This window comes from Heteronotia binoei, chromosome 1 (assembly GCF_032191835.1).
Source record: "Heteronotia binoei isolate CCM8104 ecotype False Entrance Well chromosome 1, APGP_CSIRO_Hbin_v1, whole genome shotgun sequence".
Taxonomy (NCBI): Eukaryota; Metazoa; Chordata; class Lepidosauria; order Squamata; family Gekkonidae; genus Heteronotia; species Heteronotia binoei.
The window spans coordinates 99,680,491-99,696,796 of NC_083223.1; the positions used below are offsets into that span (position 1 = coordinate 99,680,491).

General features: G+C 42.7%; 1 protein-coding gene across 1 annotated transcript; it reads right to left on the reverse strand.

Annotated features, from left to right (window-relative positions):
* Window positions 1-857: 857 nt before the first annotated feature.
* CD164 (CD164 molecule) lies at window positions 858-13,322 on the reverse strand. Its single transcript, XM_060235270.1, has 6 exons — window positions 12,963-13,322; window positions 11,244-11,330; window positions 7,633-7,713; window positions 6,545-6,604; window positions 1,712-1,777; window positions 858-880 (listed from the first exon to the last, which is right to left on the reverse strand). The coding sequence occupies exons 1-6, from the start codon at window positions 13,066-13,068 to the stop codon at window positions 858-860; spliced, it is 423 nt and encodes a 140-aa protein (XP_060091253.1). The 5' UTR covers window positions 13,069-13,322.
* Window positions 13,323-16,306: the final 2,984 nt, after the last annotated feature.

A 16,306-nucleotide genomic window follows, 5' to 3' on the forward strand; every position in this document is an offset into this window, starting at 1 on the left:
TAAAAAGGGGAGTAGTTAATATATCTCATTACTCTTTTTAAAATTTATAATGGCAGCCACAAACCTTGCCACTTGGAAACTAATATATTTATCTCTGACAACAGGAATGCTAATTTTTCTTGCTCTGACTTTCCAAGATGGTGAGATAAAATGGTAAACAAAAATCTATTTAGATCCACCTCATGTTTTACACAATAAAATATGACATGACATAGGCATAGGTCTTCAACAGACATTTGATCACAGGGGCAAACTCTTTTCTCATAAGGTATCTGTTTTAAATGACCTTCATTGGCCAGTAATGGCAAGATATCAAAACAAGCCCTAGTAAAAGCTTTTCAATACTTGAAATTAATTAGATTAACAAAATATGGAGAAGATACCAGAGGTGAAGGAGATAACTGTTATAAATCACAGAAATTCTCAATTTGCCTAATATTCCCACGTCGGCTTGAATACACTGATCCAACAATCTTTGCTTGACAAGAGATATGCTTGACAAGATCCAAGGAAGCTCAGATAATCAACTGAGAAGCCAAGCTTGGCCACTATTCTCAAAACAAAGCTGTATCAAGACCTATCCTTCATTTCCCCATATGCCAAAGAAAGTAATTCAGAAGTCATATGAAAAATAATCTTCAACCAAAAATTGGTAAGTTATTTTATAAACTAAGGTTGTTATTATCTGAGATTAAGATAATTCTAGTCATTACAGAAGGTGTTGAAGGTGGGACAGCAAGAAGTCTGTGTGTAAATTTTGGGAAATTTCTAAAGTATGAAGATTTTCAGAAGCCCATACTGGCACTCCATACAAAAGCTGGGGTAATAACTGCATTTTGTAGATTTCTACCATTCTATCAGTGCACATCCAGAAACAGCTCTGCCAATGGAAGCACAGTGGCAAGAGCAATTCTTCAGAGACCTCAGAAAAGAACTACAGCAACTCCTAGATCAGGGGTATTACTAATTTGTCAGGCTCTGACATAAATGAGACCTTGTCAGACCAGGCCATGTATGTCATAAAAAGTAATGCCAGGTAGCAGAGATATAAATTTTATAAAGGGCACAGACAAATACAAAGGTTTTTTTTTTTTTAAACTTAAAATAACATGATTAAAATAGCACTAATTGATCTTAAAGGTGCTTTCTTTGTATTTCTTCCATGGGATCCAGGGAACTGAGCAAAGGAAGCTCTGGCTCTTTTCTTCCTTCCCCAGGGGACCCGGAGGGGGAGGAGCCTCAGCCAATAGAAGGAAGAGAGACAGTAGCTCTGCTGTGTGATTGAGAGAGCCTGGTAAAGCAAACTTTTCCTTCCCCCCCTTCTTCCCCAAGAGAGGAGCCTCAGCCTATGGAGAAAATAGAGGCTTTACTCTGTAGCTCCTGTGTGATTGAGCAAGCTTGACAAAGCAAGCTGTGATGCAGAAGGAAGCAAGAGCGAAGGAGGAGGAAGCTAACAGCCAGTTGCTTGAGGGCCTGATAGGAAACTTCCAGGGGCTGCATGTTTGACACCCCTGTCCTAGATCTTTCTAACCTGCTGCTATTTTAGTATAGATAGAAATAAGGTTCAAAATGAACCTAAATAAGTAGCAACATTTGAAACCAAATATACAAAATATCAATTTTATAGCTCATTGATCACACATTATAGTTTAGTTCCACATATTACAAGACAGCTTTGCCTTAATATGATTTTGCAATAATAAAATAGTACCTGGTATAGTAGTAGAGATTACTGTAGCGGTTGTTACTTTAGGTGAAGGGATGTGTGTTGTATTACCTGTTTTCAAAAAAACATTCCATTTAGGTTGAATCAAAAAGTTATTTTAACTTCAAAATCTCTGCCTATAGTTATAGAATACAAACATAATTAAATGAGTTACAAACTAAGTATATGTTCTTCTAACAGCAACCTGGATGTTTCAATGCTTATCAGCTGCATAGAGAAATGGAGCAACCCACAGACAAGGCAGGGTTTTCTACATGTTTTGAGAAGACTTCCCCAGTACCAGATATTTACAAACTAAGAAAAAACAAGACCCAAGCACAAGGTATTCTCCTAACATTCCAGAGCTCCCAGAGACCACAGGGGATTTGATTCCAATGGATGGGGGAGAAGCCATGTTAGATCAGGCCAATGGCCCATCCAGTCCAACACTGTGTCACACAGTGGCCAAAAAAAAAAAAATTATATATATATATATACACACTGTGGCTAATAGCCACTGATGGACCTCTGCTCCATTTTTTTATCTAAACCTCTCTTGAAGGCCGCCACCACCTCCTGTGGCAGTGAATTCCACATGTTAATCACCCTTTTGGTGAAGAAGTACTTCCTTTTATCCGTTTTAACCTGTCTGCTCAGCAATTTCATCGAACGCCCAAGAGTTCTTGTATTGTGAGAAAGGGAGAAAAGTACTTCTTTCTCTACTTTCTCCATACCATGCATTATCTTGTAAACCTCTATCACGTCACCCCGCAGTTGACGTTTCTCCAAGCTAAAGAGCCCCAAGCGTTTTAACCTTTCTTCATAGGGAAAGTGTTCCAAACCTTTAATCATTCTAGTTGCCCTTTTCTGGACTTTCTCCAATGCTAGAATATCCTTTTTGAGGTGCGGCGACCAGAACTGCACACACTACTCCAAATGAGACCGCACCATTGATTTATACAGGGGCATTATGATACTGGCTGATTTGTTTTCAATTCCTTTCCTAATTTCCCAGCATGGCGTTGGCCTTTTTTATTGCAAACGCACACTGTCTTGACATTTTCAGTGAGTTATCTACCACGACCCCAAGATCTCTCTCTTGGTCAGTCTCTGCCAGTTCACACCCCATCAACTTGTATTTGTAGCTGGGATGCTTGGCCCCAATGGCCCCATTACTTTGCACTTGGCCACATTGAACCGCATCTGCCACGTTGACGCCCATTCACCCAGCCTCAACAGATCCCTTTGGAGTTCCTCACAATCCTCTCTGGCTCTCGTATAGCGAAGATAAGTCAAAAATAGTTTCAAAAGTGTATAAGATTTTATTAGGTACAGGGAAATCCCCGAGAGAATTTTTGAAGGAACATTGGGAAACAGATATTGGAGATAAAATTTTAAATGAAGATTGGGAGAGGATGTTTAGATTACCTCCCTTTGTTACAACATCTAGGTTAGTGCAGGAGCAGGGATTGAAGATGATACAGAAATGGTATTATACACCCATTAAGATGTATTATATTTCTAAATCAGGGAGTAAAAATTGTTGGAGGAAATGTGGAGAAATTGGAACTTTCAGTCACATGTGGTGGGATTGTCCCTTAGTGAAAAAATTCTGGTTGCAGGTTGGCGTAGAGATGACAAAGATTATGGGATGGAAAATAAGTATATCTAAAGCAATGGCAATTATTAATTTGGATGGTGTGGGATTAAGATCAAAAGAGGATAGTAAATGGATTAATTTGATGTTAGTAGCAGCAAGACAAGTGATAGCAAGGAACTGGAAAGAAGCTGAGGAATTGACAATTAATCACTGGAGGGATAAAATGAATTATATAATTATTTTGGAGTATTTAACGATGAAGATACGAAGAATGAACGGATTAAAGGCTAGGGAACAGGAGGAGGGGTGGTTTAGGAAGATGGTGAGATATTTGGAAAAGTTTAAACAATTTAAGACGATTGGTTGGTTAATAAGAAAATGAATGGATAAGATGTTTAAATAGAGTGATGGAGTTGTATTTGGATGAAATGTTAATAGTTATAAATTTATGGAATATTATAATGTATCTATGGCCTGGGACTCTCACAGAGGTGGATTGGTGTTGGAATATATAACAATAAAAATTTTTTTTAAAAAAATCCTCTCTGGCTCTCACCGCCCTGAACAATTTAGTGTCATCTGCAAACTTGGCCACTTCACTGCTCACTTCCAACTCTAAATCATTTATGAACAAGTTAAAGAGCATGGGACCCAGAAAAGAAAAAGGGGAAATTATTACGCTCAGCCGTTAATAGCTAAGTCTAGGGGTTTGTGTTAAGGTCTACCTGAACTGAAAACATACCCAAAAAGCACCTTATTGGTATTTTTGGGTATATTTTGGCACCCCAAATGTATCCAGGGTTTTTTTGGAGAACCGGGAGGGAGGGGGAATCACATATATATTTGGGAATTACTGGAAAACCTGAACAACAGCTGAGGGGCTGGAGCAGACTGCTCTCGCAGATCAACTGTTTTGGGGCTTTCTTCTGCAGTCTCTTTTAACAGGGGTATTTAAAGGGACTGCAGAAAACAGCCTGCAAAACAGCCAAGGAGTGGAGAGCTCTCCCACAGGATCAGCTCCTTTATGGGCTCTGTTGGGCAGTCTAGTTTAAACTGGGCTGCCCAGCAGAGCCTGTGGAGAGGACTCTCCCAGCAGGATTGGCTCATTTGTGAGCTCTTTTGGACAGTCCTGTTTAAAAGGACCACCCAAAAGAGCCCCAGCTGAGCCATCTCTCAGCTGTTCTTTGCAGCGTTGTCAGGGCTTTTTTCTTCTCTGTACTTTTTGGTTCAAGTCTACTGGACTGGGGGGGGGGGGGGGATTCCCGATCCAAATACTTTGCTGGTATTGGTATCTGGGTTCTTCCAGAAATCACTTTTTTTTTGGGGGGGGGTGTCCAACAGACCCAACTGAAAAGTACCAGGGGAAAAAAATTGTGCACCCCTAGTTAAAACACCCACATCACAGGACTAGACCTTTGGGATTCAGGGCTAGCTGGGAAGCAAAGTATTCATCATATTATCTATTGGTGTATCTGTTCTTCAAGTGTGGGTGGATTTGCAGATATCAAAATCCATGGATCAGGCCCCCACTAAGATAAAAAAGATTTTTCTCCAAAACTAGGGGGACCCCACCATTTCAGAAAACCCTGAAATTGGTTTTTAAAAAATTACATGGGGTAGGTTAAATCCACTCTAAAAATGAAAGTGTTGTCTATGCATGTGCAAACACATTGCACCTACCTGCTGTGAGTATCAGCAGTGACTCAAAGTGGGGGGAGAGGAGTCTGGAGCTGCATGGGGCTTGCCAGCATTGATGCCAGTGGGATGGAGTTTGCGGGGGGGGGGGGGGGGAGGAATGCAACATCCCAGCAGCAGAAGCTCTTAAGGGCGGAGGGAGCCATACCATGCCTGATGGTAGACGCCTACAGCCATGGTGAGCTTGCCAGCATCAATGTCTCTTAGCTGGCACTGACTCAGGGGGATTAAAGATAAGAAGGGGAAGGGATCTCCCCGTGCTATGGGTTCCCACTTGTGTAATTCTAGTAACTAAGCTGGAAAAATCTGAGCATGTTTAAATCCAGTGACTGGAGCTGTGAATGGACAAAACAGATCTTTCCACAAACCGGAAGAATGTGTCAGGGCTGCAGAAAAATCCAAAAGACACTGGTGGTGGTGGGGGGGGGGGGGGCTAAAAATCCAAAATGATAAAAGGAGCACCTGTAGCTTTAACAAATCAAAGTCATGGAGGTTCACTAGATACTGTGCTGCTAGTCATATACTATAATCTACCTCACAGGGTTGTTGTGAGGATAAAAAGGGGGGACAGGAAAATGAAGTAAGCTGCTTTGGTCCCCACTGTGGAGATAGAAAGGGTATAAATTAAGTAAACAAATACCACTGAAGATAGGAGGCAGATAAAAGGCAAACTGGTGAATGGCTGAGGAGGAGGCAGGGAAAGACGGAGAGGATATGGGGAATTATCTGGAGGAGGGAAAGGGGAAACAATGTGGGGAGGGGAAAGTGCCCCCCCCAAGTCCTTAAGGGTTCCATACCAAGCAAGTGGGCCTGACCCAGCACCTGACAACACACAACTGGACCCTAGTTTTCCTAAAGTAGAGAGGTGGGAGCTGAAATCAGAGATGCAGATAAAGATAAGTTGGTGAATGACTGAGGAGAGAATGAGTCAGGAAAAGGGTAGACACTATGGGGGCTTTCAGGGAAAGGAGAGTAAATAGAGAAGGGGGAAATGAGATGACCCCTCACCCCCAAGCAATACTCCCTCGAAGCTGTGGAGCCTTGTGAGCAAAAATTTTACTTAGTGAGCTACTGGCATTAAAGTTGTGAGCTACTGCATAAATTATTTTATTTTATTGATCAGGCTCAGTTTGCTCTGGGGCCAGTTTTCCTGAAGTAAGACAAAAATGTGTGAGCTGGAGGCTAAAAAACCATGAGCTAGCTCACACTAACTCAGCTTAGAGGGAACACTGCCCCCAATTTCCAGCTTGTACAGCCCTAGTACTCAGGTGTGTCGCATTCAACATTTCACTGAGTAGAGGGATTTGTTTTATCTTTATACACACACACACATACAGTGCCTCACGGACCATTCAATTCTGGCACAAGATTACAAGTGGGGAGTATGAACTCTATAAATGAAAAGTTTTATAAATGGTGGGATAGTAACAACTGAAAAGCTGAAATTCCATCTTCTTGCGAAGTAAAGGGAGGTCTCACGCAGTGCTCTTAACATATGAGTTGTATTGCCTAAAACTAGGTTATAGAGCAAACAATTTCTTTACCTGTGGTAGGAGAGCTGGCTGTGGTTCTGGGAGGTGTGATTGTTGTGTTGCTGGTAGGAGCTAAAGAAATAATGAAATACAAGAAAAACTATTTAGAAAACTATTTAGACCCATGTTTAATCTCAGTAGCCATCCCAGCTCCAGAGATTCTTGTGAAGACATAATGTAAAACAGGCAGACAGAAAATCACTAAGGAGTAACCAGTCACTCTCCAAGCAATTAGAAGCAGCTCTCTACTTCCTTATCCTTCCTTCTGAAGTTGCCACAGCAGCTGCTCTCCTTTTTCTTGTGTAGAGGCACACACAAACACGAACTTCTATTCTGGATGGAAAAACAGCACCAACATTCTTTCTCCTCCCCACCCCTTTGCATGAGAAAAGAACATGGCACCATTTCTTCCTCCCCCCACCCCGCCAAACAAAGCTGCTACCTGATTTCTCTAGGAAAACACTAACAGTTTACTTTCCCCTACAGAACAAGCTAAAACGGGGGGGGAGGGGGGGTGTTTTGGGGAAAAGAGCAAAGAAAAAATTTCCCAACCCAAGCACTTCAGACGTGATCTGAAATGCTATGGATTTTGTACAAGCTTTCATTTTGTGATTGGGTCCACCCATTTAGCTGCTATACTGTGAATGGTGGCTCTCAAAACTCTTGAAAAAATTAAGCAGTTTACAGAAACAAAGTCTGTCTGACCTCCCCTGATGTAAACCACATACTGGATGAGACAAATTCATTAAATGCAACTAGTAGGCATATTACCCTATGAACACATCTGCAATAGTGACAGAGCAAGGCAATGTTCAGGGTGGCTAAACAAGCTCAGGATATCTTATCCTTAGTAGTGAGGATATCAGTCAGTCAAATGGGGCCACTGGGTATTTCTCAACTGTTAACCAGTGATTCAGCATAAACTCACTTAAAGGACTGCCTGGAATATGGATAGGCTGCTGCTGAGAAGTGCTTAGAGTTCTGTTCCCACATTTTAAAAGGGAGATATGGTAGGAAAAGTAGATGAACACTGCAAAGTGTATAAGAACTGCCAGTAGTTAAATATATAATATAGCACATGCAAGGAGTTAAATACTTACCCAAGCATTGTTCATGACCTGTAAAAATACTACAATTTCCATGTTCATTTGTTTTATTTGTACATCGGGACTGATCCACTTCTGCCAAGAAGAAAAATATTCAGCTTATAATTTAAATAATGAAAGTAAAGCATTTAGCAAGATATGTTATCTATATGCAGTTTTGAGGAATATTTTGTACACTCTTCTAGAAATATTTTACAACTATTAATTTGCTCTATCTGGGTATTCTATTTTTCCCAAACTAGAACAATCCTCTGGTTCAGCCAAAGAGCTGTTTTAAGAATAGATGGCTAAAGACTGGTTGCTAGCTAGAAGGCTGTTAGACTAGAAGTCATTTCCTTCCATCATCCCTAAATACCTGCAAAAAGTCAAAGTACAGCTAGTAGCTGCTTACATAAAGAGCAACTACTTCACTTCAGAACTGCATCTGAGCCCAGGTATACACATACAACTCCATGCTTAACAACAGAACCACTTACAGATACTAGTTTTTAAAAGTATTTTATGCACCATTTTCCTGCAGCTCAGGAACTGGGTGCTTAGTTTAGATCCCACTCTCTTGGTTTATGGCCCTTGCTGTCTGCTGTCTCTTCAAAACAGCACTAGTAGTACTTTGCAGCACATTGCAGCACCAACAGCATCTACAAATCACAAAATTTCTCTATTGTGTAATCTTAAAGGAACAACTTCATTTGGTGGGTTCTAATAAAACGTATTATGTAATTGTTTTCTGGTTTTGTTTGGATTATACTTTGGAACCAATACAGCCGCTGTCAGCTTCTTTCTAAGTTTTAAGATGGCCTAGCAATACTAGGCCTCTTCCATATTTAATTTTTAATTTCATTTTCTGATTTATACCCCACCCTATCCCACAAGTGGGCTCAGGGCGGCTTACAACTTGGCCTGTAGCCCCTAAACTTTCCATGCCTCCCTACTTTTTCTTTCAACCATGTACACCCCTCCTGTTTCTTACCCATATGAGATCTGGTCAACTTTCCTTATATCTTCCTTCCACTTCATCTCTCCACCGCTGAAGGCTCCTTCAACTGTCTACCTGATCTCACTTCTTTTAACAAGCCCGTCTCTCAGTCAAACTTCTCTACAACCCCACTCCTGCATGGCACACAGCTTCTCCTGCTCTTCAGTACTTTATAAAGTTTCTTGCTTTAATTCTAAACTTCCTCTGCTTTCTCTTCTTGCCTTAATTCTAAACTTCCACTGCAATTACTTATGCAGAGTTCCTTCCTGCACATCTGAGTCATACCACCTAAGCCAGTGACAATTTCAATACAATTTAGACTTTGCTCTCATTGGAGCAATAGAGTCTAGAGTTCATCTCTTCAAGCTGCAGGCAGGTAGAGGTTCATGCAGGTAAACATTCCTACATATGGTATAAAAAAAATCTTACACATGTACTAATCAGCTTCTTCATAATATGCTGCCTGTGATAATATTTATGTAGGAGTCATTTTGGTGTGGAATAATCATGTAAGTCTCCAACTGATGTTGGTGAGTTGACACAGTATATACATACTTTCCTCCAATTTTTGGTAACCCTCCCCCCCATGGCTTCTGAGGCACAGCAGGGCTGGGGGCTGGTTAAACTCTTCCCTTCTGGCTGTTTTTCCACTCACAGTCACCACCAGTTGGGAGAAGAAATGTGGGTAGAGATATAAAGGCCTAGAAAAAAGTGTTTTCTCTTTTTGAATTGTGTGAAATGCTGTTAACATGTTAGTTTCAGAGAGTAGCTGTGGTCTGCAGCAGAACAACTAGATTTCAGTCCAGTAGCACTTTAGGGATCAACTAGATTTTTTGGGTGTAAGCTTCCAAGAGTCAATGCTTCCTTTTGTCAGATAAACATATTGTTAAACATGCTGTTACTCATCCAACAGGTGTAGTGTGTATTGTATGAAAATTTTTATGTATGACAATCTACATCAGGGGTGTTGAACTCATTTGTCATAAGGGCCAGATCTGACATGAATGAGACCTTGTTGGACCAGGCCATATAACAGAGATATAAACTTTATAAAGAACACAAACATAATTAAAGATTTTTTTAAAAAAAATTAAAACATGCTTAAAACATTAGCACTTATTGGACTTAAAGGTTCTTTCTTTGAATTCTCCCATGGGATCCAGGGAACTGGGTAAAGGAAGCTCTGGCTCTTTCCTTCCTTCCTTAGAGGACCATGAGGGGGAGGAGCCTCAGCCAACAAAAGGAAGAGAGGGCTGGCTCAGTAGCTCTGCTGTGTGATTGTGATAGCCTGGCAAAGCAAGCTCTTCTTCCCCCCTTTCCTCCCCAAGGGAGGAGCCTCAGCCAATGGAGAAAACAGAGATTTTGTTCTGTAGCTCCTGTGTGATTGAGCAAGCCTTGCAAGACAAGCTGTTACACAGAAGGAACCAAGAGAGAGGGAGAAGGAAGCAGATGACAGCCAGTTGCTCAGGGGCCTGATAGGAGCCCTCTGGGGGCCTGATCTGGCCCCCAGGCCAGATGTTTGACACCCCTGATCTACAGCATTAAATGATACATTTTTGTGTATAGTGTAGAGACATACAACATGTTTTGAAAAATACATTCATAGTTTAAGTGTGACAATTTTTGTCCACAATACAATATAATATGCATGCCAGTATATTATAAAGTTTAATCCAATATAAAATATGCTGCTAATCCTATATGAAACTATTTCTTGCCTCATCAATACATTTACTTTGTTTACTACAAAGCTGTTCCCCCCCACTATTTTTCCTACCTCTCAGATGCCAAAAACTAAAGATGTGCTAAGTTCACATAGGAACTCTTTCCAAATATTGGGTTTATTCACAATTTTGCTCATAGAAGACTAGGGCACCAGTAATTCTAAATTCTATATTCAAATAATACAATTTTATATGCTAAACTACATGTTCCAGAGCACTAAAGCAGAACAATAAATTTGGGTTTATTAATGAACTTCACACAAAAAGTTCAGGAAATCTTAAGTACTGCATATATTCTAATTACCCTCATTTTTACGTGTCCCCTCCCCAAGAAGAAAAATCTATTTTCCCTATCAATAATAAAAAGGCAAAAGCAGAAGTTGACTCTGAGCAAAAAAGACCTGAACAGCCATTGTCCCCAATTTTTCACAACTTACCGTAATTTCAGTTTTTAAAAGTCATGAAAAAGTACAAGACTATCTGTAAGGTGGCTGGGTTCTAAACAGTAGCCCTAACACAGATCAAATAATTGAGAGAACTTGGTCAGAAATTAGCAGTTATAACATTGTTATTTCATCATGCCCAATCACAAGGTTATCTCAAGTGTCTTAAGTTTTATTAAAGTGTCCTAGTTTTTAGCTGAAAGCTGGATACAGCCAACAATTGCCTTATCATTTCAAGATCTGGTTGTTAATGTTAATAATAGATGATGAAGAAAAAACTGAGTATTAAAAACTATCCACATTCTCACTTAAGGAATTCAGAGAAAGCAAATATATATACACTTAGAAATCATAGATTCTGTGCACATGCCAGCCTGGCCAAGCTGAGAGCTAATATGTTAGAGAATTCCAGAGGTGAAATTTACAAAGGAACCAGAGTTCAAGAAGTTTGAAAAACGTTACCTTTGCAGTCTAGCCACTGACAGCTAGAGTTTAAGGTACTATTAAGATTAAGACAGGAACTGCAGTTGGTATGGATTGCACAGTCAACTGAAAAGAAAGAACAAGGTTTTTCAAAAAACAAAAACAAAAAATAAGATTATTAAAAAGGAGCGGATCAGTAGTTTCAGTAGTATTTGACACCAGAACCTACTGCACCCATTGTAATGTTGAAATAGTATGTGAACTGATCCTCAGAAAACTAGAAACTCTGTATTTTTAATTTAAATTAAAATTTAACATGCAAAACAGGAGAAAAACCCACAAAGAAGTGAGAACTATAAAATATTACAGTTCCTCCAACAGATGAAGGTAGAAAGTTGGTGATTAAAACCTTGTAGACCTCTCTAAATAGCTTTCAGTCTGCAAAGAACCAGGCTTTTGAACAGCAAATCTTAGCACCTTATACTTTGGATTAATGCAAATCTGGTAAATGGCCTTACACCATCAGAGCAGGAGAAGAAGACTGCAGATTTATACCCCCCCTTCTCTCTGAATCAGAGACTCAAGAGCAGCTTACAATCTCCTATATCTTCTCCCCCCACAACAGACACCCTGTGAGGTGGGTGGGGCCAAGAGAGCTCTCTCAGACACTGCCCTTTCAAGGACAACTCTTGAGAGAGCTATGGCTAACCCAAGGCCATTCCAGCAGGTTCAAGCAGAGGAGTGGAGAATCAAACCAGGTGCTCCCACATAAGAGTCCGTGCACTTAACCACTACACCAAACTGGAGATGCAAGTCTATGAAACAGACAGTTTTACATAATATGCATTTTTGCTACTAGAATATTCCTGAACTTTCACAGTTGATGGCAGCACATATGTACGAACACCACTCTCTAACAGCAGAATGCGCACATCAACTATTAGTCTGGGACCTCTGGAAGAACACATCAGAACTCCAAAGCTCCAGCACCACCCTAACTATTACATCCTAAGTTCTTTTACTGGAGAATCAAACCCTTTCTGCAACCACAGCAAACAGTATGCATCACCAACCATGCCTCCCTCCCCACACCTCCAGCATATCAACCACCTAGGAAGGGGAAGAGCCATTGTCCTGCCCGCCCAAATCCACCTTACTTGTCAAAGGAAAAGCAAATCTAATCTTTAAAAATGTCAAGTGGTTAATCACACACCAGGTGGGCTAGTTCCCACGATTTTGTTAAATTGTAATTTCTACTAAATGCTGGCAATCCTTAGCGTGTTTTCACTCTCCCGCACTGCCGACCATGCCCCCCTCCCTCCATTAACAGTACTTCCCGATACTGTGATATGTCCCAGGTTGAGTTTGGAAGCGCGAAGAGAAGCATCATATGGATTCAGCGACGGTGGCTGCCCCCGTCCGTAACCGAGCAGGCAGAGTTCTCGCTCTCCCGCAGAGACCACCGCCCTTATTCAAGAAAGTTCGTGACCCGCATTCCTTTCCCCCGGAAAACGCCGGCTCAGCTGCCGGGCTCGGAGCAGGGCAGGAATGCGGGAGGGCCTTCAGCCCTGGAGGCTGACCAAGGCCAGGGTTGCACCTGAAGCGCAGAGCCCGTCCCCAACAGAGCGCCTCCGCCCCCTCCCCCGCATTTCTCCTCCCGGACTCTCAGAAAGGGCCGCGAAGCAGCAACCTGAGCCCCAGCCCCTCTCCCTCAGGGCAAGCCTCCTGCCTTAAGCGACACCGCCGCCCAGCCCTCACCTTCTTCCGTCTCCGCAGCGACTCCATTCAGAGAAGTGAGGCAAGAGGCGACAACAACCAGCAGTATCGCCAGGTCCAGGGGAGTCGAGGGGCGGCGGGAGGCCATGGCAGCGACGACCGGCGAGGGGAACACGAAACCTTCGCAGCGCGGCACGAGGCGGAAAGGAAACCGTTGGCGCTGCCTGCCGCTCAGTTCGCGTAACACCCTCCTCCCGCGCCGCTCGTGCGTCACTTCGCTCCCCCACCGAACGCTGGATCATGTGACGTGGCCGCTGCGAGGGGCCACGCGAGAAGACCAGAAGCCTTAGAAGAGATTGAGGGAAACGAGGCTTCCCGTGACTGCGAAACGCTCCCTCTCCCAGGAAGGCGGGGCTTCGATGCGAGGGAGGGGGGGATGCAGGCGGTGCTGGGGGGGGGGCGTGGCGTGGCTGCGTCGAGGCCCGCGTCCGTTGAGGCGTTAGTCTGTTGGGTAAAGGTGTGCTGGTATTATCACAGTGTTAAAGGAAGGTGCCTATGGCCTGGCTAACTTGGAGGAGCCATGTTGAGCTTGAAGGCTGGATTCACACACTAGCTTTTCTTCTGCGGCTTAAACATGTTCAAAAAAACACATGTGTATTGAGATAGGGTTCCCAGGTTCAATTCAAGAAATATCTGCAGACTTTGGGGACGGAGCCAGGAGACTTTGGGGGTGAAGCCAGGATCAAGGCTGTAACAAGCACGATTGAACTCCAAAGGGAGTTCTGGCCATCACATTTAAAGGAGGAACCACACACCTTTTAAATGCTTTCCCTCCACTGGAAATAATGAAGGATAGGGACCTTCTTCTGGGGCTCATAGAATTGGACCCCCAGTTCAAGCTTTTTGAAACTTGGGGTGTTTTGAGGAGAGGCACCTGATGCTACGCTGAAAATTTGGTGCCTCTACCTCAAAAAATAGAGTTTCAGATACCCACAGATCAATTTTCCATTATACCCTATGGGAATTAGTCTCCATAGGGAATAATAGAATGTCCAGCAGACATCCCCCCCCCCCTCTGATGAGCCTGAAGCAGGGGGTGGATCTCCAAACCGAGGGATCTCCTGGGGATTGGCAATCCTATATTTAGACCACTGATTCATGAACCTGAATCTAAGCATGAATTGTTACTGAAGAAGTGTGTGTGCACACAATAGCTTACACCCTGAATAAAATTTTATTGGTCTTAAAAGCAGTGCCACTGGACTCGAGCTTTGTTACGGTGTAGCTGTTGGATTAACCAATTCCACTTTGAGAAATTCCTGAAGATTTGGGTGCAGTATCTGAGAAGTCTCAGTGGGAATGTGATACCATAGGCCAAGCCCCTCACCCCCTCCCAAAGCTGCTCTTTCCTTTGCTGGGATTTTGAAGATAAATTATAAATGTGGGAGAGCAGGCTTTGCCTTGCGGTTAGCAACTGTACTAGCCATGTGTCTGTAATGTTTGAAGCATTGATGAAAGCGTTGAAAACAACCAGTAGAAACAACTCCCACAGTTAACACTATGGTGTTCATATAATTTTACTTGCAAAAACGTGGCAAGAGTCCTGGGGATATGTGCTGGAGGAATCAGCAAAAGCCCAGAACTGGTTGGACAGGACAAGGAAACAAATCAGCTGCCTGAGGTTCCAATGTTGTAATGTGATCTAAGAGGTTTGCCATAGGCTCTTTTGTAACATTGGAGAGGATCCTGGGGCACAGTTGTTCAATTGAAGTCATCCAGGGCTGATGCCCAGAATCCTCTGCCATGCTTCCCGAGAGCCTGAGGCTGCTTCCATATGGTGATGGTTCTCTGTATCTCTCCCTAATGCTGTGAATACAGAGGCATCCATGGGGGCAATGCTGCATCTCCATGGCAGTTTTCTCCATGCTTTCTTTAGGCGCTGTGTCTACTACCTTTTCCCCTGTCCGTGTAACTTAATGATCTATTTAGGGAGGAGCCATAGCTCAGAAGCTCAGCATTTGCTTTGCATGCAGAAAGTCACAGGTTCTGTCCCTGGCATCTCCAGTTAAAAAGGGCAGGCAGTAGGTGATGTGAAGGACCCTGGAGAGCTGCTGCCAGTCTTGAGAAGGCAATACAGACCCATAACTATGGTGGGGGCAGGCCCTTCCATCCTCATCCCTGCAGAAATTGGCTGGCCCTACCATTTATGGCTGTCACTGCTGCTTCTCATGCATGCCACCACCGCTTTCTGCTGCAGAACACAAAGCTGGCTTCAGCAGAAGCACATGCTCTCTTCAGCTTCACTTGCTCCTCGCGTTTGCAGGTGCTGCTTTTTTGCACTTGCTGCCTCCACCATTTTTCTTTCTACATACGTTAAGTAGTTCTGTTGCATTCAACACATGCACAGCTGAATGTGTGATTCATATTCCACATTATTTAGAAAATGTTTATGCTAAGCTCTGCTCACAACCTGAGTTCAATCCCTGGCGGAAGCTGGGTTTTCAGATAGCCAGCTCGAGGTTGACTCAGCCTTCCATCCTTCCGAGGTCGGTAAAATGAGTACCCAGCTTGCTGGGGGGGAAGTGTAGATGACTGGGGAAGGCAATGGCAAACCACCCCGTAAAAAATCTGTCTAAAGGAGAAACTTGGAGTCTAATAAACTATTTTGCCTTTCTAAACTTGGGCTTTTAGCTCCCTATTTCCACTTTTTAACTGATCCTCACCAAAGAAGAGCACTCGTGCTGGCTAGATTCAATGCACTACCATCGGCCATCCTTTTCAGAAGATACCATAGAATCCCCCACAATCTTAGACGATGCCCTTGTAGCCAAGGAGTCATCGAAACAGTCCCTCCTGTTCTTCTGGGCTGCTCTTTCTATAGCAGTCCTCGAGCAAGATACCTAGATGCACTGCTCTCCGACCATCAAGGCCTTTCTTACAGTGCCAAGGTCCACTTTTTACTCCACGGGAAACACAATTTTGTCACTACTCATGTTGCTTGCTTTTTACAGGTTGCGATCCAAATCAGAGAGGCTTTTATTCATGCATAGCCCACAGCTAGTTTAAGTCATTTACCGTAATTTTTGCTGGTTTTTAAGATTTTATTATATTCTATAGTGTTACTGTTCGTTTTAAACTATACTGTATTCTTACATTAATGCCAATAAAGGTCTAATGAATGATTAGACTCAGCCTTCCATCCTTCCGAGGTCGGTAAAATGAGTACCCAGCTTGCTGGGGGGGAAATGTAGATGACTGGGGAAAGCAATGGCAAACCACCCCGTAAAAAATCTGTCTAAAGGAGAAACTTGGAGTCTAATAAACTATTTTGCCTTTCTAAACTTGGAGTCAAATAAAGTTTATCTATGAGGTCTTAAAACTTATTA